This window comes from Ceratotherium simum, chromosome 10, assembly GCF_057802395.1.
Source record: "Ceratotherium simum simum isolate JZ-2026a chromosome 10, ASM5780239v1, whole genome shotgun sequence".
NCBI classification, from domain to species: Eukaryota; Metazoa; Chordata; class Mammalia; order Perissodactyla; family Rhinocerotidae; genus Ceratotherium; species Ceratotherium simum.
The window spans coordinates 4,667,366-4,695,352 of NC_141909.1; the positions used below are offsets into that span (position 1 = coordinate 4,667,366).

The following is a 27,987-nucleotide window of genomic DNA, read 5'->3' on the forward strand; positions in this document are numbered from 1 at the left end:
GATAACTAAATTTACAATTAACTAAATTTACAATTATCCACAATGTATTTTTTGAAAGTTCTTTGTGATAAAAATTATAACATAAAATTTAAAAAATAAAATCACCGACTGTGACTTAGGGTTAGCAGTTTTGAAACCCATATAAACTATGAAAATGAAACTCAACTTGACTTCGTGTCATATCAACAATCTATGTTCTTAAAGCTTATAACCTAAAGTTTTAAAATTGTCGTGGTATTTTTGTCAATATTTTAATCATATCTTCCGTGTAATAATTATGAGTTGCAATAAATATAATGACAATATATATTTACTATGATGCCTTGATAGATGAATAATAAGAAAACTACCATTTAACAAGTATTTACCCAATGTCCAGTCTTTACAAGTCTCTAAGCTGGTATTACCTCCATCTAACTAGTAAGATCCCGAAACTCAAAGACGTTCACTTGACTTGCACGATGCCGTCAAGTTATATAAACACCCAGCACAAGCTTCATAATTCACAAACTACTGATTCCAAAACTTATCATCTTTGCTAAAATATATTTTCATGAAGCACTTTGATAAAGATACAATTTTATATCTTTTCTCCCATGGCCTCTCAAGTGCTAACTGCATGGAAAGTTTGGGAGAAAGGAGGGAGGAATTTTTTAGGAGACTGCTCTCTGCTTAGATAAATTTCTACTTTTGCACTGAAAGTAATTTATATCTGAAGTTAAATCTCATGAGAGATTTGATCCTGAGATTTTCAAGCCTTCTGGAGCAATTCTATGGCAGCCTACAGTTCCAAGTCAAGCGTGCAATTCTTATGGTATAAAGAACCTGGAGAATCATGCTACGATAATATTGCGAGAAATTTTAAAGATCAAGCAATCCAAAAATGTACAAAATCATAATAGTAAATAACAATGAGAATTGTAGCTTATACTTACAAAACTGCAAATTCATATTCATATTATCTATGATGGAGGTACTACTTTCTTAGATCAGTAAACCATGGCACTGAAAGTTTAGTTAACTTGTTCACTACCTCCCAAGGCAGCCTGTTCTGAGTACATGAAATCACTTCCTTACATGCAGCTAACTTCTGTTTCCCTGTAACTTTGAACCCTGGCCTTCTCTTACCCATCGGATCCCACATGAAACAAACCTAAGCCACATAAAGAAGAAAAAGGTATAGGAGTAAGTTCTACATGGGAATACTTCAATGCGCACAGCTATTCTGTCCTATTTGAGCCTTCTCTTCTCTGAACCAAACACCCTTCATCCCTCTGCCTCTTCCTCGTGGAAAATGGATTTAGGTTCCTCACTGCTCTCAAGGTCCTGATGGGCTTCTCTGCATTTAACTGCACCAAGGTCACCAAATTAAATTATGTTAACCCAGGCCTTCTGCCTTTCTTGTTTGAAAAACTGTACTTCTATTAATGCAGACTTTGATTTTATTAATTGGGAAGGGAGAGCACTCATATCACACTATAATAACAAACGACACCACCCAAATTAAGTAATTAATATTTTGGAATTTACATTTCCCCTTATTAACTTTCCTATTGGTGGATTAAGTACTGTTCAAATCCATCAAGTTCTTTTTGGATTATCTTTCTACATTCAATACATTCAATGTATTTTCCACTCATCCCAGCTACAAATTTAGGACGTACAGGCAGCCCGCAAACAATTGGTTTAAAATGGATGAAGAGCAAACTCCCTGGAACAGCACAGAGACTGATTTTCCTGCATTTGGTAGATCAGCTCTGAAGGAAGAAGTGACCAGTGTGGTGTGGTTCAATGTGAAGAAAACATCAGCACAGAACACACAGAAGAGTCTGTGTGATTACAATTATCTAGGGCACCAAAAACCTGAGGTGAGAGCCCGGCCGGGGACTAACCACAACCACCTTTGCCACAGCTGTTTACCAAACTCCTAGGAAGAGGACACTGCAGGTAGTCTACTAATCTCTGACAAGTGGCTTGTAATCTAGTTGTACTTTGCTGTGTATACATTTATACCTAAGGTAACTCCTTAGTTAACTTCATACAATTCTTCCACAGTGTGGAATCAGTCATTATAAATGAGTTTTTGTTATCGGGCAAAGTGTGAAGTGACATAACTCTACTTAAAATTTGAGAATAAGCAACTAAACCAAGGTTGGGCCATATGAAATAGGCAACTATTCTTGGTCAGAAATGGTTGACTGCTGGAATTTCATAGGATCAACCTACAGAAGGGGTCAGCCATGAGATCCATATGTAAGATCAGAGGGACCAGCCCAGGCAGTTGGGGTAAGCAGCCATCTTTACAGGACAGCATCTGGCCTTGGATGCTCCTGTCTGGTTGTATCACTCACTGCACATGGCTTCCATTGCCTTCACAGCAAATCAGCTCCATCCTGGGAAGCTATTCCAGCCCCCATTATACACCATACCTCTCCTCACCATCATTATCATCAAGCACTTGAACATCCAAATCACCTAAGACAAACAGCTGTCTGTTCTCTTCTTGATAATTTCCAGCATTGATTTTATAACATTTCAGGAAGTAGGCCTTAAATAGGTGAAAATAAAAATGTAGGAAATTATTTTCATGCAAACATCTCATTGTATCTCAACGTGGTTCTTCATTTGGTTTTGACCCTTAATTAGCTTTCGTAATAACTTCACCCCTTCTTTCTGACTCAGAATTGTAATATCTGAGAACTCAGAATCTGAGATCTGACTTAACTCCATAGCTCTTGGTTCAGACCCTGACCACATCTGGGGACAGTGTGCAGTATCTCACTTTGCCTCTCTTTACATGTTGATAGCTGTTCCTACTCTTTCATTCCTGCCTGAATCTTGATTCTTGATGGACATCTTATAGCCTTTTATCTTAAAAATCTCTTTTATTCTCTTTAAGAAACAACAAAAAGGCTTTTCGGTGTCCTTGAAAATGCAAGAAGCATTTCTCGCAGCAAGTGGCACAACTGATGGATGGTCCCACCTGCTGCGCCCAAATCACACCAACACCATGTTTTTCAGAAGTTGCCCCCAGCCAAAATGATGGAGGCAGCAGGAGTACCAATGCAGGCCTGTTCCTGCAAGATGTGGGGCTCTCTGACAGACAACTCTGACTGGAGAACTACTCATCAGCCTCATGGAGAATATTCTTAGAACAGTGTTGCATCCTGAAACTTTCCCTACCCATTTTTCTGCATCCTTTGCTGGTGTTATGGGCTGAATTATGTCTCCCCAAATTCATATGCTGAAGTCTTAAACCCCCCAGTACCACAGAATGTGACTGTATTTGGAGATATGGTCTCTAAAGAGGTAATTAAGGTCAAATGAGGTCATTAGGGTGGGCCTTAATCCAATCTGAGGGGTATCCTTCTAAGAAGAGGAGATTAGGACACAGACACACATGGACAGAGGGATGACCATGTGAGGACACAGCAAGGTGGCCATCTGCAAGCCAAGGAGAGAGGCCTCAGAAGAAACCAAACCTGCTGACACCTTAATCTTGGATTTCTAGACTTCAGAACTGTGAGAAAATAAATGTCTCTTGTTCAAGCCACGCAGCCTGTGGTATGTTGTTATGGCAGCCCTAGCAAACTAACACAACTGGGGGCTCACCAGCATTGTGTTCTGAAGGCTCTCCCAGTCTCCTTTAAGTTCTTTCTTTTTTTCTTCTTGCTGGCGTTTTCCCCAAAATCTCTTGCACATCTAATCTCATCTTGGTATCTGCTTTTCAGGGGACTCAAAGTAACATAGGATCCTTGAAATGAGAAATCAACCAAAACACACCTGTTATGGACTGAACTGTGTCCTCTCAAAATTCATATGTTGAAGCCCTAAGCCCAAATGTGACTGTATTTGTAGATAGGACCTATTAAGGAGGTGATTAAATGAGGTCGTGAGGGTGGGACCCTAATCCAATAGGACTGGAGTCTTTATAAGAGACACCAGAGAGCTTTGGTGTAGATGATACGCAAGATGGCAGCTGTCTGCAAGCCAGGAAGAGGCCTCCCCAGAAATGTTTTTGCTGGCACCTTGACATGGGACTTCTGGCTTCCAGAACTTCTGGCTTTCCATTGCATAAGCCACCTAGTCTGTAGCATTTTGTTATGGCAGCCCAACAAGATTAATACAACACCTTTCCTTCTTAAGATAATTCCACAAGGTGAAAAAAAGAAAAAATCCTCTGTAAGTTGCACCTAATTGTCGTCCAGTTCACATACTGTTTCTATTTTTGGAGAAGGCAATCCATCATAACTTCTTCAGAGTTTCCAGATGCATAAAGCATGTTACTCCCTATCATTCATCCCACTTGAAAAGGAAATTCAGAGGGTGAACACAGGGGTCCTGAATTCTTAGGTTTAACTTCAAGCCTTATATTTCTAAAAGTCAAATTGGACATAAAATTGTGTTTATGATCTTTATTTTATTAGAACAAGAAAGTAATCTTGTTTTCTTATAGAATCAGTTTCAGTTGAGAAGGAAATAGAGGCAATTGTCTAATCTATGTTGCCCCAGTGTATTCAAAATGGCTTCTAGAATCACACAGCTTGAATGAGCTGAAATCATAGCCTCTTATATCATGCACCATTTCTGCACGAAGCAGCTCATTTATCAGACACAGATTTCTTGCTTGTAGATGCTTCCCATCAAAGTTTGGTCATGGATTGTAATGTGCGGGTATTTCCCTTTTAATTTTTTTCATATTTCCAGACATTGCTAAATCAATCAGTAGTGTTCTGTGTGTCTTGTGCTCAGAGGCTGCTATAGTCCAAGGAGGAAGGAAGGGAAAAAAGTTTTCTACTATGAACCAATCACAAGCCAGCAACTCTGCTTGGGACAGAAAGTAATTGAAAACATAATCCTCTGCGTGAATTGCATAGAATAGGGAAGATAAGACATTTATATCAAGAATTACATTAGAAGACTGATATAAATAAGTAAATACTAGATCCATGGATAAAATGCCTATGGGAGTACAGAGGAGAAGTATTATTCTTTCAGCTTAGGAAATCAGGGAAGATTCCTGAAGGAGGTACCATTTAATTCAGGCCCTGAAAAGTGAATAGAATATAGACATTTTAAGATGGAGAAAAGGATAAGAGACAGAGAGGAAACTGACAGAGGCAGGAAACCAGCCATTATATTCAAGGCATGGCAACATTTCTGTTAGACCAGATTCACCATGTTCTCCATAGGGATGACCAGAGCATTTGAGACAGGACAATTATTTTTGTTTGTCACTGTCCCATAGATTGCACAATATTTAGCATCTCTGTCCCCTGAACAGGGAATTTCAGTGGATCCCAAGAGTAACTGTGACAAACATGCCCAGCTGAGAACCACCAGAATCTAACTAAAGCTTTTCAGCAGGCATCACAATCACCTGGAGGGCTTGTCAAAACACAGATTCCTAGGCCCACTCCCAGAGCTTCTGATTCAGTAGGATTGGGAGGGGGCCCGCTAATCTGCCTTTCCTACAAGCTCCCAGGTGAGGGTGATGCTGCTCTCCCGGACCACTCTTGGGGCGGCATTATCTGTGGTGTACAAAATAGAGAAACGGAGAGTAATACTGGAATGATAAAATTATGGAGGGCCATGAACGGCAACTAAGTTACAAGGAGAAAAAGTCTCTGAAGACAAATGCCTAACTGCATTCTTACTATTCCATTCAAAACTTAGAGAGAGAAACACAAAGCAGCTGCATGGCTTTACAAATCTCCTATGACCGTTGGGTGGGAGGGTCAGAGAAAGCCTCTCTGATCAAGTGACATTTGAGCAGAGAGCTGAAGCAGGTGAATGAATGATTCACGCAGAATCTAGATCAAAAAGTGCAAAGGCTCTGAGCCATGAGCAGGTATGACATTTTTGAGGAAAGGTAAGAAGGCCAGAGTGCCTCAGGAAGAGCATGTGAGAGGGAAAATGGGAGAAGACGAGATCAGAAAATTGGCTGGAATAGGACAGGAGAGGGGGCAGATGTTGTAGGGTCTTCTTGCCTGTGGCAAGGACTCAGATGTCATTCTGAGTGAGCCCAGAAGCCACTGAAAATTTGTAAGCAGAGAGGGATAAAAATGACTCCACTCTTTGTCTTCCACTCCCCATCTGACCCAGGAGCACATTCTGTTGGCTCTACCTCCGAAGGGCATTCTTAATCTGACCACCTCTCCACTTCTGCAGCCGCTCTCCTCTAAGCCATCAGCATCTCTTGCCTAGATTATTGCAATAGCCTCCTTGGTATCATGCTGCTTCTAACCTTACCCCCTACAGTCTATGTACCAGCAGAGGTAGAGCCAACAGAATGTGCTCCTGGGTCAGATGGGGGTGGAAGAGAGAGGAGTCAAGAAAGACTCCAAGCTGTTTGGCATGAACAAACGGTAGAAGGGAGGAATTCACTGAGTTGGAAAGGTGGAGGAACTGGTCTTGTCAGGGAAAACCAAGAGTGTGAGGTGGGAAGGTTTGTACAAGATGCCACAAGGCCGTGCTGTAGAGAAGTCTGACATCCAGGGAAAAGGTCTTGGCTGAGAGTAAAAATTGGGGTTCACAGTGTACACGTGGCACGGGATATGGTTTCCTAGAGAGGGTAGGTAGATAGAGAAGAGCTCTAAAGTCTTAAGATACTAAGGTGTTCAAAGTTTGAAAAGTTGAGGAGTATCCTGCAAAGAAGACTAAGACGGCGGGACCAGTGAGGTCCATAGAGAACCAAAAGAGAGAATAGGTCCAGAAGCCAAGTGGAGAAAGTCAGTGGAGAAAGGAGACATGATAGAGGATGTCACATGTGGCTTCTAGTCGACTGTGATGGGGACTGAGAAATATCCGAAGAACTTGGCAACAAGGAGATTGCTGATAAAAGCAGGTGACAGGTTTGGTGGAATCATTGGGAGAAAGCCTGATAAGAGTGTCTTCAAAGAGACAATGGAGGAGAGAAACAGGAGACCATGAGAACAGACAGCTTCCTCTGAGGAGTTTTTTAAGAAAATGAAAAGGAGGCGGTTCTGTTTCACTTTGCTTTTTCTTTTTACTTCAGAAAGTATCACAGTCTTTTTCTTCCGTGGTAATGCTCCTGCACTGTGGCTAAGGAAGTGGGCAACTGCAAGGACACTCTCGAGAAGACCAGAAAGAGCAGGTCTAGTGGGTGAGTTTGAACCTTGTTATCAATGGGCTGCCGTACAAAACAGCATTTATAAATGTCTACTTCCTAGAAATTGTGTACTGAAAAATCTCAGAAAAAACTTTGATAACATATTCCATTCTGTCCATTGTTGCACACACTAAACGACTTCTCTGATCTTATAAATGGCAAATCTACATTTTCTCTGTAAAACATTTTACTCTGGAGTGCACTATAGTCATTCTGTCAAAGGCAAAGACGATCTACAGATTGTTTTGTGGCTGCACTGGTGCACTAGGCAGCAGTCTGGGCCTCTGACAGATTGTGCCTTTTTGCTATGAAAATTACCAGTCCTTTTTTTCTCTTTTCATAGACTGTTCCAAGCACGATGAATCAGAAAACTCTTGGTTTATACCAGCAGCAGCCACACTCTCTAAAATTTGATGGATCGGAGACCTGAGCTGCAGCATTAACCCAGGGAACTAAAATGTTTGTTTTTTTCAGTTTCAATTTAATCATAACTTGAGAGTGTGCAGAGTCAGAAATTACAGACTTCATGTTCTGCCATTAATTCTTATTAGACATTTACCTTAGTCAGAAGACAGTGGGTCTAAGAAATAACATCATACAGAGCAAGCAGCTGACATAGAGGAGGAAGACTGTAAAATTATGAGACAGTATTTTACTGTACATATCAGAAACCACCACCTGCCTTCCTCTTCCCTAAAATATGAAAACTACTGGGTTAAAAAAAATTTTTTTAATGTGCTTTTTAATCCAGTGCTTCCCTTCCACACTTCTTCTTATATTCATGTAAGAAAATTGATCTTAAAAAGTAAGTAATAGGGGCTGGCCCGGTGGCGTAATGGTTAAGTGTGCCCGCTCCACTCCAGCAGCCCAGGGTTCGCAGGTTCGGACCCCAGGCATGGACCTGCATACTGCTCATCAAGCCATGCTGTGGCAGGCGTCCCACATATAAAGTAGAGGAAGATGGACATGGATGTCAGCCCAGGGCCAATATTCCTCAGCACAAAGAGGAGGATTGGCAACAGATGTTAGTCCAGGACTAATCTTCCTCACCAAAAAAAAAAAAAAAAAAGTAAGGAATGACACCTAAAAGATTAGTTTCTACCTTTGTGCTCCTGTTGTCATATTGCCATTCCTTTGGATGACCAGAAAAAGCTTTAAATCCCTGTGTCAGAGAGGAAAGGGATGGCAACGTCCACATTGGGAATACAGAGATTCATAACTGTCCAGAGTGCTCATCTACATTTGGGTAAGGTCAACATCCCCTCTTTCATATTTCAACTCCAAGCTCTCTGCAGAGCACTAAAGGTCTCTGCAGAGCCATGCCAACCTCCCCCACCCCAATCATAACCAAGTGCCTGCAGTTCTAGAACATTACACTCTTTTCCAGAATTTCAGGCCATTGATCAGCTTAGCTTTAGTTTAGTTTCCTGACTCAGAAGAGCCAAGAGATGCCATTTCCTTCATCCTCTGCACCTCGCACTCTGCTCCGAGCCCACTACCCCCACCACCCACCTACCTTCTCCTCTAGACTTTAACTACCGACAGCCTTTGTTTGCTGTAGCCCTCTCTCCTCCTACCAGGCTGCCGAGACTAGGCTCTAGTGCTCTCAGTATCCCCAGTTCCCAGCCCACTGTTGGGCAGACTTGAAAGAATGAACCCTTAATTTTGAATGAACGAGTGAATGAATGAATGAAATGTGTTGAAGGTTGATATGCTCATGTCACCACACACTAGGTGCTATTAAAATCTATTTGTAAAAACTAAGAGAAGTAGAATGACATATGCTGACAACGAGGAGGCTGACGTGAATGAATACTGGTTCAGCAATAAGAAAAACGTCCTGACTTTTCATGTATATCATACAAGATCATCAGGAAAAATAATTTGCTCTTTAGTTGATTATTAATTCCAAACACTCATACTGACCTCTAGGATGTCAGATTTGAGAGCACGTGGTGACCAAGCACTCACAATCATCCACTACTTATCCATTGACTTGACTTGACCGAACTCTACTCAGCCTTCTCTCCTGCCTGCAGGCCCAGACTCCTTCACATCCTCGTGTGTAAGCAAGCACTAAGGTGCCGAACGTCTTCCCCGGACAGCTCATTCCAAAGATAACCCAATGCAGAGAGGAAGATGTCCTGCTAACCCACCAATCACGCTGTCTGCTCACCCCACCTCCCGGCCCCCCTCCCACACAGCTCCTGCCAGTCCTGCTTCCCCAGCCTAGAAAAGAAGAGCCTTTGTCCACCTGACTCTGCTGCTGGCACCTGAGGTCGGAGCGCTCTCCCTATTGCAATAGTCTCTTTGAATAAAGTCTCCTTACTTCAGTCCAGATTTGTTTTTATTTGTCAAGAGGCTCTGGGGCTAGACTACCTGGGTTTTAATCCCAGGCTACCATAACTAGCTGTGTAGACTGTGGGCAAGTTGCTTAATGAATCTAAGCCTGATTTTAGACTTGTTCTGGGAACAGAAAGCTACAATGAGGCTTAAAGAAGTTAGTCCATTTAAAGCACGTAGAACAGTGCCTGGACCACAGTAAACCCTCCATAAATCTAACTCTCACTAGCACCCTGGGAAAGTCTGTGATGGCTAATTTTCTGTGTTAAAGTGATGAGGCTATGGTGCCCAGCTGTTTGGTCAAACGCCAGCCTATATGTTGCTGTGAAGGTATTTTTTAAAAGTATTAACTTTTCAATCAATTGACTTTGAGTAAAGCAGATAACACTGCACAATGTGAGTGGGCCTCATCCAATCAGCTGACACCTTAAGAGCAAAGGCTGAGGTTTCCAGAAGAAGGAATTCTGCTTCAAGACTGCAACATAGAAGCCCTGCCCGAGTTTCCTGCCTGCAGATTCTGGACTCAAGGCTGCAACATGAACTCTTACCTGAATCTCCAGCCCACCGGCATGCCCCACAGATTTCAGACTTGCCAGCCCCACAGTCTTGTGAGCCAATTATTTAAAATAAATCTCTCTCTCCACACGCCCCACACATATATGTACACATACGTGTGTGTGCTCTTCTGGTTCTTCCTCTCTCGAGAACCTTGACTCATACACAGTCTCTGTGCTAAGAATAGAGATAGAAATATTATGAAGTTCATTAAGGCAGGAAAAGAAAACATACTTTCTTATTGTGCCTTTGGTTCAGCTTTCCTTTTTGCCCAGAATATCTTCTCCCCTTTCGGTATACTTCAGCACTAAGCATAGTGTGTGGAAGACAGCAGAGGTTCTGTAAATGTTTGCTAAATAAATAAATGAAAGATGAACAAATAATGATCCTTTTCTTGCGTAGCACACACTGCAGGGGAAGATTTGTTGTTGTTAGTGCCACCAAGTCATTTCCAACTCTTAGTCTTAGTGACCCTGTGTAAGCAGAGCGGACCCTGCCCAGTCTTTCTGCAGCATCCTCTCACCTTCCGGAGCTGTGGCAAACAGTGCTCTGCTGTTATTCATAGGGTTTTTGTGGCCAGTTTTTTAGGAGTGGGTGGCCACGTCCTTCTTTCTAGTCTATCTTATTCTGGAAGCTCCACTGAAACCCATCACACCATGGGTGACCCTGATGGTATTTGAAACCCCGGTGGCATAGCTTTTAGCATCACAGCCATATGCAGACACCACAGTATGACAACCCACAGATGGATAGCGTGGTTCCCTGACCGGGACATGAACCCAGGCCACAGACATGATAGTGAGAATCTTAACCACTAGACCACCAGCTGGCCCTAGTGGAAGATACCAACATGTAAACAAGTGATTATAAACTCAAGGAATTAGCACTGGCAACACAGTGGAGGAGGGCATTAGTCTTTCCTGAGAATATCAGAGAAGGTTCCACTGGGGAGAGAAAAGGCTCCCTTGGAAGAGAAAGATGGGAGAATGTTCTAGGCAGAGGGAAAAGATCGAGCAAATGCACTGCAGACACAGCAGTAAGAAAGTGTGTTTCCCATCTTTGGGGTTGCAGACCACGAATTGTCCAGAGTCCAGATGCATTTCCATCAATCCACCGTCTCCCCCAGGTACCACCTGGGATCAATGGAAAGTAGTTGACCTGAGGCAGGGAGCGAGCTGCAACCACAGAATTAATGAGGAAAATGACCATTTCTCCCCAGTCACCAGGGAGAGAAAGTGGCTTCAGCATAAGTAAAGAAGAAATTGATTCTCCTTGAAAATACTTTAAGAAAAGTTCTGGAAGGGAGGTTCCAAACTCAAGATTTTGGACTAGATCCTTTCCCAGTGTTTTCTAACAACATGATTCAATCCTCTGCATTCATTAAAACCACCGTTCAAAGAATACATCTTTTCTCAGGAGGCCTGGATATTATGACCACAGGGCTGCAGAGGAGGTCAAGGGAGGGAAGTGCTGGGAGGGGTGGTAGGGAAGGGAGCTGTGGTTTGGGGGGGCCTGGAGGCAAAGAGGGGCCAGGAGGAGGGAGTGGAGCCTTATGCTCTTCACACTCAGTAGACTTGCAAAACTCTGAAAGCAGACAGGACTTCTCTTGAGGCAGAAGTGAGCCGCGTGGAGGTGGAGTCCTGGCTCAGGGTCCCTCCTGCACCACCACCCACCACAGCTTTGGGCTGGAGGGCCATTTGCATCCTGGAATATGGTGATGGAGGGATCAGATGTGCAAATGTCCTCAGAAACAGTTGCTAAATGGCAACCTGTGTACCAGGCGGAAATTCGAGCGTCAAAAGTCCTACCAACAAGATTAGGGGAGTCAGGAGGGACAGGATGTTCGGTGTCTGAACTTTTCCACTGCTCACAGCTTGCTCTCTGCTAGTCCCACCCGTGTTCTCATGCTGCTGTCTGAACGGCCTCCTTTCTATGCCAGTTACAGTGCGGATGGAGCAATTGGCTCTGACATTTCAGGGTCACACAACTTTCCAGGTGGAAGAGGAGTTCAAATTCTCCTCCTCATTTACACACAGGAACACACGACTAATGCAGAGTCACCCTAGCTAGAGTGAGTATGGCATGAAATCTGAGGGAACAGAATGCAGCGGTTAACAACTTACACTCTAAGTTCAGACACGTGCGAGTGTGAATCCCAGCTCTGTCCCTTATTAGCCCCCTGATCTACAGTAATTTATCTAACTTGCTTAAACCCTAGTATCCTAATGTGCAAAATCAGGGCAGTATTTGTATGTTCTTGTATCAGCTGGAACAAAGTCCCACAAACTGGGGGCCTTAAAACAGCAGAAATTTATTCTTTCACAGTACTGGAGGCCAGAAGTCTGAAATCAAGGTGTCGGCAGGGCCACGCTCCCTCTGCAGACTTTGAGGGGGAAGCCATTCCATGCCTCTCTCCTAGCTTTTCCGGGCTGCTGGCAACCCCTGGAGTGCTTGGCTTGCAGCTGCATCACTCCAGCCTCTGTCGTCAGGCTCACGTGGCTGTCTTCCCTCTGTGTGTTTCTGGTCCAAATCTGCCTCTCTTTTATAAGGGCACCAGTCATTGGGTGAAGACCCACCCTAATCAAGTGTGACATCATCATGACTTGACTATACCTGCAAAGACTCTATGTCCAAATAAGGTCATAGTCACAGGTTCTGGGTAGACAGGAATTTTGGGGGGACACTACTTAACCCAGTAGAGTACTTCATAGGATTATTTTGGGGATTAAATGAGACAATGCATAAAGTATTTAGGGAGATGATTGGCACATATTATGCAATATATATATATAAAACTATATATATAACATATATATGTGTGTGCTATATATACACACATATATTATATATAAATATATATAAAACATGCACATTGTCCTAGCAGAAAAGGATGAATGAAAAGTTGCTCAGCCAGGTTAATGATGTGAATTTTTCCCTTTCAATTTGTTTCCAAAGGTATTACCCAATTTCTGTTTCTCTTCATGTCATATTTATGTTAATGCCCTGAGCTTGTGTCTATCTTCAATCTTTTTACCTTCTACTTTATTGTAATTTATAACATAATTGCCCAAAACATTCCTAAAACTATGCTTTTATTCCTATATATTAAAACCCACTGTGATTATCTTTGAATTACATGCCAGTAGAGGTCATTTGTTAGCCACTCTTTACTGCTCCAATACTATCTCTTAATTCCCTTTCAAATCATAATAGTAACTAGCATTTATTATGCATGTAGTAATACACGACAGATGTCATTTTAAGTTCCTGGCATAGATTATCTAATTAATCCTCAGAGCCATTTATGAGAGAGGTTCACCTCTGCCTCTTAACCTTATTTGCAGGATAGGGAGGTGCGGCACAGAGAGTGACCTGGTTAGGGATGCACAGCTCCTAAGTATGAGGGTAGGGCCGGAACCCGTCACCCAAACTGCAGAATTAGAACCCTTGATGTGAACTCCCAGCAATGATTCTGTGGTGATGCTCTCCTAGCAGACAGCTGCTTTTCTCTGCCTCTCTTCCTGCACCCACGCTGATGTTCACAGTCAAAAAGTCCCTTTGTCTCAACCTACCAAACTCTAAGACTCTTCCACAGAGCAGTTTCAGATTCATCTCATCCCCACCTCACCCTAATGAATGCCCACTGCAATTCCTTTTATTTATTTTTTTATTTTTTATTTTTTTGTGAGGACTAGCCCTGAGCTAACATCCTATGCCAATCCTCCCCTTTTTTCTTGAGGAAGACTGGCCCTGGGCTAACATGCGCCCCCATCTTCCTCTACTTTATATGGGACGCTGCCCATGCATGGGTTAACAAGTGGTGCGTCGATGTGCGCCCGGGATCAGAACCTGCGAACCCCAGGCCACCGCAGCGAAGCGCGCACACTTAACAGCTGCGCCACTGGGCGGCCCCTGCAATCCCTTTTAAAGATTTTATTTATTCAGTTTTTTCCCCCCAATGCCCCAGTAGATAGCTGTATGTCATAGGTTCACATCCTTCTAGTTGCTGTACGTGGGACTCGGCCTCACGTTGGAGAAGTGGTGCCTCGGGGCGCCCCCGGGATCCGAACCCGGGCCGCCAGCATCAGAGCGCGCGCACTTAACCGCCAAGCCACGGAGCCGGCCCTGCAATCCCTTTTAAATGGATCAATTTCTACTTTGTTTTATAAAGGACAGCGTATCTTTCCATTGAGATTATAAATGCTTACGAAGCACATTTTTTTCTCGACTTCTTTTCAATTACTCTCACAGTACCTGGTAAAGCTGTGACTACCTAGCAGGCAGTTAAAATAATTAATACTTCTTGGGAATATGAATTTGGTATTGGTGAAATATTAAGCCACTCATTAAATTCATACAGAATGCCTCAGGATTTAAACGCACTTAATTCCAACTCTTTATGATTCTATAACTGCTTTTGAAATGGGCGCCTTTTATTACCTAGCAGCTGTTACCTATTAATTGAAAGCATCACAGTCCAATGAACACAGCTCTGTGAAATTCAAAACCGCCTAGGGTTGCTGGATTCAGCATGTACACGAGCTATACACATTTAGCCTTCCAGATCTCTGATGCAGACGTGTGCCTGGAGCTGAAAAGCTCATCCTTTTCTCTAAGATCTAGAAGCATGTCTTCTAGAAGTGTGTTCCTGTGTCTCAGAAAACATCTCAACTGAGCTACATCTTCCCACATCCTTTCCCTCCTCTGCCAAGTTAGAGGAATGGAATCATTCACAGTTGGCTTCCTGAGGTGTCTGTTCTCATATTATTGAGAAGTCAACAAGACAGGGGTGAATCTGATAAAGCTGTCATTTCCCTCCCTTTGCCTGGGCTTGGTACCACTTTAGAAAATGCAAGATGCAGACAACAGCATACTGCTGTGTCTTTTCACTGGGGGTTTTCTTTTTCTCTGTTTCTTCCTTAAAGACAGGATGATGCTTTATATTTGCTTTACAACCTCAAATATCTAATACATGAGACATTCACATTGGTTGAATCCAACTATTTTGGGAGGGTCTACTTACATTCTGTGTGAAGTATATATTCCTAATTTTGAGTTCTAGAAATATTTATTCTTGTAGAGCACTTAACACATATGACACCCAGTTATGTTCATAATAAATATGTGTAGGAAACCAGGGCTGGGTGCCTACTCAGTGGATTTGAGCACCATTTTAAAGGTGGCAGAGGCTTCGTTTCAGTTTCTATAGGGTTCAGCTTAAATCCTCTTATTGACTGTCACATTTTCTAACTGCCTATTAGTGCAGCTGGTCATGGGGAGGTTACAGAGAGAGAACAAGGCTGCCTACAGTAGAAACCCACAGCCACCACTGGGAAACAGCACCAGAGCAGATGGGTCATCTTCATAAAGGCAGCATCAATTAAATGGTAGCAGTGAAAAATTATAATTGGCTGCTTTTTTAATACTCTAGATACTAAAAAATAAATAAAAATAAATTTTAAAAATTTAAAAAGATATAAATATGTGGTAACCAACTGCTTCACAATGTTAACTTCTATGCCAAGCTTGCAAATGCAAGGAGTAGGCCCGGCTCAGTACCCACGAGCTCTAAGTTAATAGGCAGTCTCATTTCATGTTTCATGTAAAAACACTCAAAGAATATATGAAATGTAGTCTTTGACCCAAGGCTACACATTTGGGGTTGGGGGTTGTTAGGAGAGAGAAAACCTGGTCCTAATGATTTACTTATGAATTCTTAAGTGAGGAGATGCTCAGCCTATCAATAGATCATTCAATATATATTGAGCATCCACTTCATTCTAGGCATATTCTTAGAGGGCTCTGGATAATATAGCAACAGTTGATACTTCCCATAAATTATTTAGGGGAGGTAAAACCACTCACACTTCACAAATTTGCATCTAAATCGACCAACATCAAGATTTCGGGGCCAGAAGCCCAGGGTAATGGTGATGACATTAACTGAAATAGAGAACAGAAGAGGAAATTTTGGTTTGAGAGGAAATGGGGATAGATATTCAATTTTGTGTGTGTGTGTGAGGAAGATCAGCTCTGTGCTAACATCTGCTAATCCTCCTCTTTTTTTTTTGCTGAGGAAGACTCGCCCTGGGCTAACATCCGTGCCCATCTTCCTCCACTTTATATGAGACGCTGCCACAGCATGGCTTGCCAAGCGGTGCATTGGTGAGCACCCAGGATCTGAACTGGCGAACCCTGAGCCGCCACAGCGGAATGCACACTTAACCGCTTGCACCACCAGGCCGGCTCTGATATTCAGTTTTGAATGTGATAAGTTAGAAATGTAAGCCATCAGAAAGATGGGGTCCAGAACTCAGGAGAAAGGTCTGGACACGATTTGGGAATCATTAGCCTGGGTGAAGGTAGATGCAATGGGAAAAGGTGAGGCCTTCCAGGGAGGATGGGTAGAAAGAGAAGAGAGTTAGGGTCAGAGCCTTAGACCATGGACCTTAGACCTTAGCCCTCCGAGGAAACTGGGGAGCAGGGGTCTCAAAGGCAGGAGAAGGAAACAGAGTCTCACATTGTTGTAACTGATATTTTCCTTTTTTCCTAAGAGACTACTTCGAATTTTAGGTTAAAATGGAGATATAAGTGAAGTTTGACTTTATGGGTATGTAACTACATTTAAAGTACTTTGTGTGGCTAAAATAAAACCAAGACCTCAGCAAATATTTGGCAAATAAATTAATAAAGAAATCCTCTGAAATTGTAACAAAAAAAGAAGGGGGTTGCTGATCAGGGAAAATGGATGAAAAATGCCAGAGCATCAAGAATATCTGTCCTTGCCTTTGACCATTCCCTTGACAGGGAGCAGAGAGCTCAACTGGACAAGAGGAAGAAAGAAATCCAAATGGCAGTAGAGGCCAGTCAACGTGTGGAGTTGACAGTGTAGCTCATTTACCATCAGACGTCAGCTTGACAGGTGAAATGTTACATGTTCTTGCCAGAAAAGAAAAACAATTTAATAAAAAAAATTAAGAGGGTGAGAAGAGACTTTTGGAGGTGACGGGTAAGTTTATGGTCTTGATTCTAGTGATGGTTTCACAAATACATACTTATCTCCAAACTCATCAAGTTGTATGTATTAAATACACACAGCTGTGTGCATGCCAATCATACCTCAATAAAGTAGTTAAAAAAAAAAAGAAATCAACTTGAAAGACAGTACAGTGCTGTGAACACAATATGGTTTCCAAATGCAGGTAGACGTGAGAGAGTAATTAACTCTTCTAAGGCTCAATATCCTCACCCTTATAATGAGGAGAAAACCCTGCCTACTGCCTATGGTCATCAAGAGAATTAAGTGACTTAAGTCACACAAAGCATAGCCCGTGCTGAGTCTGCCTGCAAAATGCTAGATAAGAAAAGCATAATGAAGTCACTCTTGCCATTTATATTACTTTCAGTAGGAACATATTGTAACATATTGTGGACTAATTAGCAAAAACTGACTGATATTTGGGAATAGCAATTCTAACAGAGGAAATGCATTCCTATTTAACTTTTCTCTGCAAGTAGACACTTCCCCTCTCTCTCTCTTTAACTCTTCCACTGTCTTTCTCTTTCTGTCTCTCCCTCTCTCCTTTTCTTTTGCATTGTATAACTCAAGAGAGTTGAATTAAAAGCCCAAAAAGAAAATTTAGAACAAATTTTTCTTTTTAGATGGAAAAGAATTGTTGAACACATTTTAGACTGAGGCAGTATATTAGAATGACAATTACACACTAAAATATCACCAACTCCTAGAAGAGAACAATAAAGCGTCCAAGATACTATATTTACACTAACAAAAATGCAACATTTATGAAGTTCACCAAAAATCCTGAATTGCTTTTAAATGACATGCTACAAGACTTAGTGTCAATAACATGTTGTCCTTTGAAAAAGTTTATTTGATTCTTTATACTCAGTAAGCCAAAAAATGTACTTGGAAATAAGAGATAAATTATTTACACAAATACACAATCTGGAAAGAGTTAAAAAATAACTTAAATAGAAAAGGTTTGCTCTTATGGTGATATTTTCTACGTCTAAGTTATATCAATATGTACATGTGACTATTTGAATAGCTTAAATGTAAATGAAAATATGACTACCTACCATGACTAAATGAAAACTGTTTCCTGGATACATTTCTAGAAGTAAAACATATGCTAAATAGGTTATAATGCCTCTAAAGAGATTGCTTGCCTTTGCAATGCAATTTAACTTCTTAAATTTGCAAGAAATTAATAGTTTTCTTCTGATACAGTGAGGTACATTGGTACTCATGTGGGAGTTTCCAAGGTAGATGAGAGACTCAAAAGAAGTAATAGATATAACCACTATTTCATATTTGGGTCAGCTCCAAGGAAAGAATAAATATACCATCTGCTACGGACTGAATGTTTGTGTCCCCCCTAAAATTAATATGTTGAAGCCCTAACCCTCAATGTGATGATATTAAGAGCTGAGGGCCTTTAGGAGGGAATTAGGTTTAGATGAAACCATGTGGGTGGAGCCTCCATGATGGGATTAGTATCCTTATAAGCAGAGGAAGAGAGACCAGAGCTTCCTCTCTCCACCACGTGAGGACACAGTGAGAAGGTGGCCATCTACAAGCCAAGAAGAGAGTCCTCACCAAGAACCAAATCTGCCTGCACCTTGATCTTGGACTTCCCAGCCTGCAGAACTGTGAGAAATAAATGTCTGTTGTTTAAGCCACTCAGTCTCTAGTATTTTGTTATGGCAGCCTGAGCTAAGACACCCTCTGTGGACAAATATTTTAATTTTACATTGCAATAATGTACTTAAACTGTAATAATTGATTAGAAATTCAAACTCTTTGAATTCTAAGGGTCGTTCAACTATTTCTTCATCATTTGATGCTAATACTGACCTTAGTTATTGAATATCATCTTTGCTTCCACTAGCAATAGAAACTATTTTTGAGGAGTAATACAGTTATACAAGTTGTCTTTCTGAGGACATTCTTCTCTAACAATCTTCAAATTTTTTTGTTATTTCTATCAAGGAGTAAACAAGATAGTGTCTAGAAAGGATTTATTACAGTTTATTGCACACAGCAAAAGTGCAAAACACTGCGTGTGTGTGTGTGTGATTTTTTTTCTGCTTTCCGTTGCCCCTCTCACTTTGAATACCTTATATTGGTCATTACACCAAGCAAAATGTGGAACTTCACTATCCAGTTCTTGCTCTCCATTGCAATTCAAAAAACAAACAAACAAACACACGAAAACAATGTTTTCAATAAAATCCAACTCAAAGTTAATCCTGGATTATTCAAACAAAACAAAAAATAACTCCTTGCTTCTTTTGGATTGAAAACTCAAATCTGACTGCTTCCTTAGATTTTAGTGTCTTTATATCAACATTCACATATAAACAACCTGCTATACACAACCCACATTCATTTACTCCACTTAAAAATATATGTTGGGGCTGGTCTGGTGGCATGGTGGTTAAGCTTGGTGTGCTCTGCTCTGGTAGCCCAGGTTCGCGGGTTTGGATCCCAGGCATGGACATACACCACTTATCAAGCCATGCTGTGGCAGTGTCCCACAAACAAAATAGAGGAAGATGAGCATAGATGTTAGCTCAGGACTAATCTTCCTCAGCAAAATAAATAAACAAATAAAATATGTTAATGTGTTCTTGCCAGGTACTGGTGGTTAATGAAAGATTTTAATTATAGGCAAGAAATATGAGTGCCTATTTATCAGATTATATTATATTCCATCAAAATGGTATCCGTGTATACATGTGGAATAATTTCTGTGAAGGCAAACTGAGGACAAACTGTACTCTAAATACTATACAAAAATTTTAGGCTAGGAAATCAAATAGTCAAGAATAAGGACAAAGGAGTGGAGAGGCCATGCCAACCCATTTCTGAAAACTTTGAGTCACATGTGATCCTTTTTTTTACTTTTTTATTTTTTTGTGTGTGAGGAAGATCAGCCCTGAGCTAACATCCGTGCTAATGCTCCTCTTTTTGCTGAGGAAGACCAGCTCTGAGCTAACATCTATTGCCAATCCTCCTCCTTCTTTTCCCCCAAAGCCCCAGTAGATAGCTGTATGTCATAGTTGCACATTCTTCTAGTTGCTGTATGTGGGACGCGGCCTCAGCATGGCCGGAGAAGTGGTGCGTCGGTGCAGGCCCGGGATCCGAACCCCGGCCGCCAGTAGTGGAGTGCGCACACTTAACCGCTAAGCCACTGGGTCGGCCCCCGATCCATTTTTTTAGTATTTATTTTTTATAACTAATTTTACCCATAAGTCCTTTTTTTCACACTGGATTTCTCTGGTCCATTCATTCTCCCATTCTTATTTCTCCTCCTGTCCTCAATCTTAACTGACAGCGATAGCTCATTCATCAATACGTGTATGACGCAGTAAAAGTACCGCCATAAGCTTCATCACCACATCTCCATTTAGCTACGTCTTTTCTCCCACTGCCCTAGACTGGAGGTTCTCAGCCCGCTCTGTGCACCAAACATCCAAGGCATCTTTGAAAACTGGCTCCACTCCAGACTGATTGAATCAGAATCTCTATGGGTAGGGGCTAGATGCTGGAATTAAAAATAAAATCTCTCCTGATGACGTTACCCTGCAGCCAGGGTTGAGATGGTCTTAGCTAAACCCAGCTCTCCACTCGGGCGCCAGCTCTCATCAGCGTCTGCATGCCCAAGGACCTTGTCCAGCAAGTTTCTTCCCTTACTCAGGTGCCACCAGTTTTTCCCTCTCCAGTGAATCATCTTTTCAGCATACACACATGCTGTTATTTCTCCCATCATTAAAAAGACCTCTTGATTTCTCTTCCTACTGCAGCTACCTTACCATCTCTCTCCTCTTTACATAAAACTGCTTTAAAGAGCTATCTTCTCTGCGTCCATTTCTATTTTACCACTCTGTTTGGAACTAAATCCATTCAGATTTTTGCTCTTAACAATCCACCAAAACTACTAACCTTCACATTTCTAAAAACAATGGTCAGTGCTCAGTCTTCACCTCAATTGACCAAGCAGCAGCCTTTGGCATAATTGATACTCTTTCCTCCTTGAAATCTCTCATCACTGAGCTCCCAGGAAAGCACCCTTGCCTCATTTTTCTCCCTTATTCTTTGTTGCTCCTGGTGGTTCTACCTCATTTCACTGAATTATTTATATTGGAGTTTACTGGGACTCAGTCTTTGGACTTCTTATATTTTTGTCTAAACTCCTTCCCTAAGTGATATCATATAGTCTTTGGGCTTTCACTACCATCTACAGGCTCATGTGTCTCAAATTTATATCTCCGGCCAGCCTGACACCCCCTCTCTTATCCTGACCTCCCTAACTCAGATAATGTCATTTCATTCTTCTAGTTGTTCAGGCTGAAACAAACTTGCCGTTATCTCTGAATCTCTCACTCTCTGTGGCAGGTAGGATTTTGGTTCCATGATTTTGCCCTCTGCTGTTATACATGTGAAAATGTTATATTATCTGGGGAAAGTGAATTAAGGTGGCTAATGAGCTGACCTTAAATCAGAGAGATGATCCTGGATTATCCAGGTGAGCCTAATGTAATCACACGACTGAAAGTGAAAGAGGAAAGCAAAAGATTTGGTCAGAGAGATGCAAAAACAGAAAAGGAAAAAGGAGAAATTCGAAGCATGAGAGGGAGACTCAATCTACCATTGCTGATTCTACAGATGGAGAAGGGGGCTATAGGTCAAGGAATGCAGACGGCTTCTAGAAGCTGGAAAATCAAGAAAACAGATTCTCCCTAGAACCTCCAAAAAGGAATGCAGCCCTGATGGTACCTTGATTTCAGCCCAGTGGGAACCATTCTGGACTTCTGACCCATCTAAGATAATACATTTATGTTGTTTTCAACTACGACATCTGTAGTAATTTGTTTGGCAGCAATAGAAAATTAATACACTCCCCATCCCCAGTTCATCAGCATTTCCTGCCAGCTCTACCCTAAAAATATATCCAAAAATTGACTATTTCTCACTACACTCTTGTTCCACTTTGGTCCAACCACTGCCATCTCTTGTCAAACTTACCGCTAGAGTCTCCTAACCAGTTACCCTGCTTCTGCCCTCAGAGTCCTTCAGCCAGTTCATATTGCAGCAGCCAGGCTGATCCTGTTAATGCATAAGAGATACCAGGTTTCTCTCCTGCTCAAAACCCTTCAATGACTTCAACACTCACTAAGCACCACAGCCAGAGTCCTTCCCATGACCCTTCCAAGCCCCACATGGTCTGGCTCCTCATCTTCCACCCTTTCTATATTTATTCATCTGCTGCCACCCTGCTAGTTCCTCCAACAGGATGGGATGCTCCCCTCCGGGCTTTGTACTCACCTGCAATGCTCCTCCCTAGACATCCATATGGTTAACTCCCCGCCTCCCTAAAGAGGCCTTTCTTAATTGTGATTTATCTACTACACCAGATATTTAACTTTATCTTATTGTTTGTGGTCACCAACGCTACAAGTTGGTCATAACAGTAGTAGAGATTTCGTCTGCTTCATTCACAGCTGTCTGGCCCATAATAAAGACTCAATAAATATCTGATGAATTAATGCACTTTTCTCATGAAATACGCCTCTTGGATTTGTTCTCTTGTTCCTATTCCGACTGCTACTATCCCAACCCAGCTCACTCTACTAACATTGAAATTTCACCATTGCGTTTTTTATTGGTTTCTTTGATTCCAGTTCTATCCTCACCCTTCAATCCATCCTACAGATATATATACCTGGTTAAGCTTTGCTAAAAAGCATTTGTAGCACATACATTTCCTTCTTAGGAATATACCGTGGCTCCCGCTGCATTCTGCTTCAAGACTAGACCTTGAATTATCCTCAAGAATCTTCTCTACTTAAAACCACCTTGGCAGCTCCTCTCCTCGCTTTATGCTCCTCGCAGACAGATCTCCACGTTTGGGCTCTCCCACCTCTGCGCCGCTGCTCACCCACGCTGCTGCCCGAATGCAGGGTTTTCTTCTTTCCCTCTTTCAAATGTCTAAGCTTTAAGCAACCGTCAAGATCAGAGTCTCTCAAAAATCACCTTCCCCGGGAAACTTTGCCCAACTACTCCAGTTCCACCAGACTTCATTTTTACTCATCAATTGTTTTCTATTTTATCATGACATTTTTCCCCTCTCTCTTCTTAGAGTGTAGGTTTTTTGAGGACAGGGTTCATATCTCTTTCTGCTCTTTGGTCACCCAAGTGACAGCAGAGTTCCATGCCTAGAGCAACTGCTTAAGAAGTATTAACTCAGTTTGTGTGACTTCGATGTTTTCCCAAAACATTATAATATTTTGGGAAACATTGTAGTATAATATATATTTCCTTTTGGAAATACAGCTTCCTCTTGGTCTCTGGGTTTATTATTTTACTATTCTTAATTTCTTTGTAACCCTAACTTAGGCATTACTTGTCTTGCAGATATGTTACACAAGAGACTTTATAACTTTGCAAATAAATTGTTTTTGTTTCATTACTTGTAAATCAATATAAGGCTTAAATCTAAAGGCCTGCATTCTAACTCAGGTTTGCTCCGACAACGCTGCTGGGTGAACTTGGATGAATCATTTCACTCTTTCCCTCAACACCACTGGAAGATCCTGGGATGGGCAGGAGGATGCAGTGAACCTGACTGACAGTGTCCCTGCCTCTCGATGAGCTTATAGCTTTACAGAGGGGATGGCCATTAAATGAAGAGCTACAAGTGATAAGAGAATAATAAAACGGGAGACGAGAGTGCTTGGGACAGCTTTCCAGAGAATGTGGTACATTGGCTGCATCTCAGTGCGTTCATGAGTAAAATAAGAGGATTGGACTAGATGATCTCTTATATACTTTCCAGCTCAGAGATTCTCTGCCACTGTCATTGCATTTTAAGAAATAACAATCTCAGAACTTCTCAGAGTATTCTAGTTTGACTAGCAAACCCACACAAAACCATGAAAAGAACTACTTTAATCTTATTATTATAGCTATTATTGTGTATAATGTGCTGACAGTTTTATTAGATACAGATCCACAATCCCTATTTGAAAGTTTTGGGACCACATATGTTACTAAATTTATTATTTTCCGAGATAGAACAGGTTAAAAAATATAAATACTTCAGGGATAGTTTTACCATTAAATGAGTTACCAAAAATCTGGTTTTCAGAGATTCTGATTTTGAAATCTGGTTAATGGAATGTGAGTCTTTATTCTTTGCATGCCTGTTTTAGACTAATTCAACCATTGGTTTTAGATGCAATTAAGGTAAATTAATTTATATTTGCTTCTTTGAAGCTTTCTACATTTATACCTACAGCTGGAAAGTTTTTCTCACATTGGAACTTTGGAAGGTAGATTCTAAAAACAGAAACAGAAAAATTAATACACAAGAATACAAGAATGGTGAGAAACAATAGTCTTGTAAAGACTATTGAATTTGGATTGAGTATTCTTAGTAAAATGAGATAGTAAAAGCCAGCCAACTACATTTGGTTTAAGCAATAAACCAATTGACTCTAATATGCTGAGAGTTTTGGGGGAACTGACTTTACCACCATGTCTATCCGTATATGAGATAATAATTACCGAATTTTGCAACACAATCTCATCATCAAAATTAACAATTTCATTGGAAAAAGCAGTTTCATTAACAACTTAAATAAACAATTCGAAAGGGAATCACTTGCTTTTCAGGAAGGTAATTCTTTTAAGAAATATACAACAATTTAATCAAAATTTTGCATTTTTTTCATATTTCCTGGGAAATGAGACCTTTAACAGTGTTCATTGGAAAGAGCATTTTTTTCTTGAATACTTCAGACAGTTAAAGCCTCTATTATTTAAAAGAAGTTCCATCCCCCATTTCCCCACCAAAAAAACAAGCAAAAAACATGAAAACCACATCAGACACATTTTTGTTGTTGTTGTCGTGTACCTTCTTTGTCATCGTGGTGGATAATTGCATCCTGTATCATGTCAGCAAGGTTAAAATGAACTTTCTGATTCTTCCCACGTTTCAGCTTCTTCAGGAACCCTTCCTGCTTCTGAAAAGCCTTCTCTCGTTCATAATAGGCTTTGATCTGTTCACAGCGCATGCGCTGCACCAGCCGCTGCCGTTGGCCAAGGGGAAGGGACTCCAGCAAGCACTGGTCAATTTCCATTTCATGGGATCGAAAAACATTACATAGCTGAAAGCAACCTGAAAGAAAAGCAATGGGAAAGTCACCAGACCTATTACTCCAACCGTGATCGTAGCACTACAGAGCATAGCTGATTTTCCATCACCCATCACACAAGTAGACTCTCATTCAATCCTCCTTGTGCTTGACATACAAAGGCAAAGCCCCCTTTACAGACTGGAGGGAATTGATGTCTTACTCAAGATTGCGTGATAATAAAACAAAGAATAGAGTTAGATACAGATGTGTGGTTTTGCTCAAGATAGTTACTAACAATACATCCTTTCTTTCTTCTTTAAACCTGCACCAAAGGCCTAAATGTTTTATCACTGTGTTAAGCTCCTTCATTTAATTGAATAATGCTAATTAAACTTTGTGTGTTAAATTTTTGCAGAAAGCCATTCCATGCCTTTGAGAACACCCTAAGAAAATTGGTTTTGCATACTATGATGACTCTGCTAATCTAATGTAAAAGAACATATGTATGCTATCAATTGTTCATATGACACAGTGATCCTTTTCCACCAATTTACTGCTAAACACTTTTCCTTGTGATCAGTCACTTTCATTTCTAAGAGACCTCATGATGGTTAAGTAGAAAGATTGAAAGATGGAACAGAGACTTTTCTCTTGGCAACTCAGTATCATGGATACTGTGTTACTATTGTGGTCTTGGTCTTAATATGGTGATCACCCAATTGAGTTCTCTGTCCTGACGTTGAAAATATACACCATCTTTCAAGATGCTATTTCCTATAAACACCACCCAAAACATCTGCAATGAAATTGTGCAAACAAGTATATTTACTACTAGGTTAAAATTTTGCTATTGGCAGAAAATTGTTAGAGCGCTGAAAATTCTAGAATCTGGCTCGCAAAAACAGGTTCAGATAAGTGTATATATGTGCTTCTCTTAAGATATTTATGATGTAAGTCTCAAGCAAGTAAAGTAACCATACATGCACAAAAATATGGTCGATCAAATGCCACATCTGGAAAGATCATGCAGTAAGGAGATACTTCATCTTTTGAAAGGTGCCCTATTCCTGTCAAAGGGCAGCAAGTTGTGACAATGCTACTTCCATTTCTGTTGCACTTGATACTTTGAAAATCTTTATTCTATGACCACCAGGCATGACCGTCCCTGGTTTGCAAATAAAGAAATGTTCCATAAATGTTCCGCAAAGGCTCGAGAAAAAAACAAAAGACAGTGATTCTCTACAGCCGGATATGTAATATATATAAGGGAGGAAGGGAGAGCAGTAGTGTTGGGGAATTTTGTTTTAGTTCGTTAGCATTTAACAATGTTTTAGAATCACATGCTTTTATAACAGTCTTCGTAAGTATTTGTAAGAGCGACGTTAGAAGTATCAAATAACTACACATAAAATGTTCCCTTTCCAATGACCTAAACACATAGAGACAACAGTGATTCTAAAATCATGACAAATTGCTGTGAATTATGTTAGTTTGATAAAAGCCGTGATCCCTACCACAAACAGATTATCTGAGAGCTTATTAATAACGGACAGGAAATATCTTCTGCTTTCAAATCTGTTTAGAACACTACACCAGGTTTGATTAATTGACTTTGATGCTTGTGACAATGTGACTTCTGTGACTGTCCTGGTTTGTCGGTGGGTGCCGAGGGAATCATCGGAGCCACTGAAAAACCCAAAGAAGTAAAACCAGTGACATCTCAGAGTGTCACGTGCTGATTAGCATGTGGTTGAAGGTGGAGGATAATCTAATAAACACAACAGTCCTCCAGTTTTTAGCTCTTAAGAAAGATCGCATGGTGAAATTTTCAATTAACTTTTAAGGAGTCTGCAATGACAGCTCATAATTCATTGAGCAACCCTCTCAGGCTGTCAAAAAGGAGTGCTGATGGTTGTTCACAAATTAATTCCCTTATGATTTGGAAAATCAGAAGCCAAGCTGATTTCAAATTAAATTTAAAATCCATACATGAATAAAATATTGATTTTTAACATATTTTCTTGTTAAATAATTCTCCAGGCTTTGATTTTAAATGGTCTAAACTTTGATTTATTTTATATTCTGAAAATGTCTTGGGCACTGTGACATCCTTTTTGTCATTTAAAGCATATGGTTCCTTACCTACTTCCTATGGTGACTCAAACTACAACTTGGTTAAATCAGTTAAACATCCTGGGCAAAGACTATTACATATGTTTAGTTATTTTCTCATGAGAAGTGGGTAATTCTTGATGCTATCTGCTTCAGTTACATCTTGGAAGTCTCGCTGGAATATCCTCTCCTAAATATTTGTTGTTTCTGATGCGTGTAAAACCTTGATTCCCCCAGGCGGGGTAGATGCAGTGGTGTTCTGAATCTGTCTGCATTGACTCAGGAGAGCATCTCTTTCCGGCTCTGGGTTTAGTGACATCACATTGGTAGCTTGAAATTGGCTCTGCCAGAGCTGATTGTTAAAAATTTACGAGCGCCCTACTGGTAGATAGTAATGATATAGTCTTGTCATTCAAAATTCTACAGAAATTTTATTGTTTCCTTGATCACCATTTAACACTGTGAAAAAAAAATAACTTCTCAGCAACAGCACCCCATGTTAGGAGAACGTTAATCTTTGTAAGAGATAAAATCCAAAATATCAGTGGCTCCACACAACAGAAGTTCATTTCTTGCTCAGATAAAAAGTTAAGATAAGGGCTGATTGGTGAAGGCGATCTTCCAAGCAGCGATGGAGGGACCAAGGCTCCATGATGCTCTGGCCATCCTTGACATGTGGC

The 27,987-nt window shown here is 41.0% G+C and overlaps 1 protein-coding gene across 2 annotated transcripts in view; it reads right to left on the bottom strand.

The window, feature by feature from the left end:
* MYO16 (myosin XVI) overlaps window positions 1-27,987 on the bottom strand; it is a 550,785-nt gene that overhangs the window by 439,910 nt on the left and 82,888 nt on the right. For both annotated transcript variants that reach the window (XM_087435860.1, XM_087435859.1), the window contains exon 2: window positions 24,973-25,236. In XM_087435860.1, the coding sequence (XP_087291986.1) occupies window positions 24,973-25,236 (264 nt within the window). The remainder of the gene's footprint in view (window positions 1-24,972; window positions 25,237-27,987) is intronic.